At 39.5% G+C, this 3,519-nt stretch overlaps 1 protein-coding gene across 1 annotated transcript in view; it reads left to right on the forward strand.

Moving 5' to 3' along the window:
- PKHD1 (polycystic kidney and hepatic disease 1 (autosomal recessive)) overlaps positions 1-3,288 on the forward strand; it is a 443,812-nt gene extending 440,524 nt beyond the window's left edge. Inside the window, exon 68 of the mRNA XM_010863025.1 lies at positions 2,654-3,288. Within this exon, the coding sequence (XP_010861327.1) occupies positions 2,654-3,108 (455 nt within the window). The 3' untranslated portion in view covers positions 3,109-3,288. The remainder of the gene's footprint in view (positions 1-2,653) is intronic.
- Positions 3,289-3,519: the final 231 nt, after the last annotated feature.

Below are 3,519 nucleotides of genomic sequence, written 5' to 3' on the forward strand. Positions count from 1 at the left end.
CATATAATGTGTGCTGACTTAGTTCTGTCTATAACCTCACAGTGGGAGGCAGCCAGCCTCCCTCGACACCTTTACACAGCGCACTTTCATTTCGGCTGGGGAGTCTGTCAGGTATGTTGCTGATTGGAGCTGCCATGTAAATAATTCATGGGAGATTTTTAAATGTTTTGGGGCTTGCAAAGGAAAGCTACGCTCGTGTTAGTCTTTCATGAATAGATGCAGACTTGAAGAACAAGGGGGAATAGATTTCCAAAGACGGTCTCTCAAAAATAGGATAACAATATCTTCAATGGATTGAAAACAGGTGACTTGCAGTGTTTGATTCCCCTTACATGAAGTGGTATTGGTTTTACCAAGGGATAAAAATTCAAAGCCCATTTTCCTTTTTTAAGTTTGCTTCTACCTGACAATTTATTATTCCTATTCTTTGGTTATTTGCTGATCTTGATAAACTATGTCTTTTCCTCCTGGTGGGAGTGGTAATTATAGAGATGACACCAAACTCAGGACTCAGCATAGGGCTGGGCTTAATAGAGGGACAAGGTTGATGGCAAAATAAGTTCCTTCCCTGAAGGAACTCAAAGTCCTAAGAGGATGATGAGACTGTCATACAAGGAAAGGTGACCAATAATAGAAACAGTTGCACAAGTCAAATGAGAAACTCCAGTCAACAAGTACTGAGGCATAAATCAATGCCTTTGAGCTGTCAAGGAACAGTTCTGGAAGGATTTGAGATCCCATAGGGAGACTAGGATAACCTGGAAGCTCTAAGCAAGAGAATTATCCCATAATAAGGGGAGGGGGACCATAACAGTTACAAGCTAGGAGAAATGACTGTGGAGGAGGAGAGAAGATGTGGATAACATGAGTTTCACAGGATATTACTGACACATCATCAAAACAATATAAACAACATGATTACTTTATCTTGTTTTACTGTTCCAAACCAGCAGTATATTATGTTTCCCTCTCCAGGGGATCTTCCCATCTCAGGGATCGAATCCAGGTCTCCTGCCTTGCAGGAAAATTCTTTACCATCTGAGCCAACAGGGAAGCCCTTGTTTATATATAGATATATATAGGTTAAACACATTTATATTATGATGTTATTTGTATTTATATTATGTTATTTATATTTCTGCTATAATATTGTCTCTTACACTATGACACAGACTTGATGATTCTCTCCTAACAATAAGCCAAGACAGGCTCAGTAAGCTGAGAGAGAGGTATAATACACAGGTTTATCAATTAGCATTGACCTTGTATATAAAAGTATGTAAGTATAAAAATTCATGTTAATGCATTTGATGATGAGCGATTAGAAAATCAGGGATGGGAAGTGTCAGTGACAGTACTGCCACATACCTCTCAGGGGTGGAGGGTGGTTCTCGACCTTTCATTTTACTCTAAGGCACATGGAAGATGACATTCCCACGTGTGCCACACTCTGATGCATGTATTTAGCCAAGCATTCTTCTTTTTTTTTTTCCAAGCATTCTTCTTAACTCCCCTTTGCTAGCTTTGCTTGTACACAGCATTGTTTGGTTCTCTCACTACAACTCTGGAGTCATAGATCTTGACTTCTGTACGGTAAGATGTGCTATTATGTTATCTGTGGTCTTGAGAAGTTACTTAATGCCTGTATCTCAATGGCCTCCCTTCTAAAAGGGAGATGGTAATAACACTTACTTCAGAGGGTTGTTGTAAGGATTAAATTATGTATATATATATTTACATATATATATAAAACCTGGTGCCCAGCATATAATTGCTATAATAGTGTTACTTTAAATGATTATTAGCCTTTCTTTCTTCAAGGAATGCATCCTGGAATGTAAATGTATGAGTGGCATTAACAATCTTGAATTACCTTTAATTTGATTAAAAATAATAATTTAATAAAGTTATTTTAAAGTTGAACTATAGCACTTTATTGTTTATAAAACTAGCTTGATACATCCCTCAATACCCAATGAATTATGAGAATTAGACATTCATGAATTAGGAAATACTTTCTGAAGAAAGAGAGAAATTTGGGGAGGTGAGTAAAAGAAGGCAGAGGGTTTTGAAAGACAGGGTGGAAAAAATATTTCAGGCCGAGGGTGTGTTTAAGATAATTCTTATAGGTGAATAATTATATATATACACTCTTATAGATACTTGTTTATTTATATATTTATCTCTGCATATGTTTGTTTTTATAAAATAAAATATATTCAAATTGTGAATTTGGCATAAAAGTCAAAAGTATTAATAAGACTGGTTTTACATTTATTAATACAGGTGTGAGTTAATCCACATAGTAAGGTCTGATTCTAGCCTAATTTTCGTATTTAAGCTGCCATGCTTACAATGAAAAATCCTGATTGACTTATTATGAACATTGTAAAAGTTTTTTCTGGGAAGCTATATTATCAAATTTGTATTAGACAATTTGTATTAATTATCAATTAATTAATTGATGGGTGTGGGGGACATGGGTTTTTTGAAAAAGTGTGTACTCCCAACGATATTTAGAAATTGGTAAGTTGATATAACTCAGTCTTTAATTATTTGGTGATATCTTTTCAGGAATGTTAAATATGCAAAACATGCAGTCAGCTGATTGAGAACTAAGTCTGTTTCTTTTTCTCCTTCTTGTCTGTCACAGATTTGAGGATGAAGGTCATGCTCGCCAAGCTGAACCAGCTCCCCCATCAGTCCCTGAATGGCGTGTCCAGAAGGAAGGTGAGCCACCGTGTGGTCCGAGAGGAAGGTGGCAGCCGAGAAGAGGCCGCTGTGCCTGCTCCCAGTATTACCAGTGTCACGTCGCCCAGGAACACCTGTACTCCAGGCTCTCCTGCTCAGCAGGTGTACCTGCAGGAGAGTGGGGGCTGGAAGGGGGCCCAGGAGCAGGTGCTGAGATACCAGCTGGCAGGCCAAGATCAGCTGCTGCTGCTCTGCCCAGACCTCAGACGAGAGAGGCAGCGTTTGCAGGGCCAGAGTCAGCTTGGCAAGGGGCACATCAATCTAGGGCTTTCCCAGGAGAAGCCAGGCTCCTGTGGTGCCACTGAGGCATTCTGCCTCCATTCAGTACATCCAGAGGCTGTTCAGGAACAGCTGTGATTGAGGAGTGGTGAGGACATTTGGGCTGCAAGTTATAGTGTTCAAAATATATCTGGATCATATGAGCAGGGAAGATGAGGCCTGACCAGTTTGGACTAAGAAGGGAGAATATGTGCGTGTGTGCTCAGTCATGTCCAACTATTTGTGACCCTGTGGACTATAACCCACTAGGCTTCTCTGTCCATGAAATTTTCTAGGCCAGAATACTGGAGTGGTTTGCCATTTCCTTCTCCGAGGGCTCTTCCCAAGCCAGGGACCGAACCTGTGTCTCTTGCATTGAGTAAAGGCAGATTCTTTACCACTGTGCTATCTTGGAAGCCCAGAAGGGATAATATGGATTCTGAATTCTTTCTTTTCAACTTTAACATGGAAGATAGTCATATAAATGATGTAGGTTGAAACAATATCTGA

The sequence above is a fragment of the Bison bison genome, unplaced genomic scaffold (genome assembly GCF_000754665.1).
Source record: "Bison bison bison isolate TAMUID 2011002044 unplaced genomic scaffold, Bison_UMD1.0 scf7180017864487, whole genome shotgun sequence".
Lineage (NCBI taxonomy): Eukaryota > Metazoa > Chordata > Mammalia > Artiodactyla > Bovidae > Bison > Bison bison.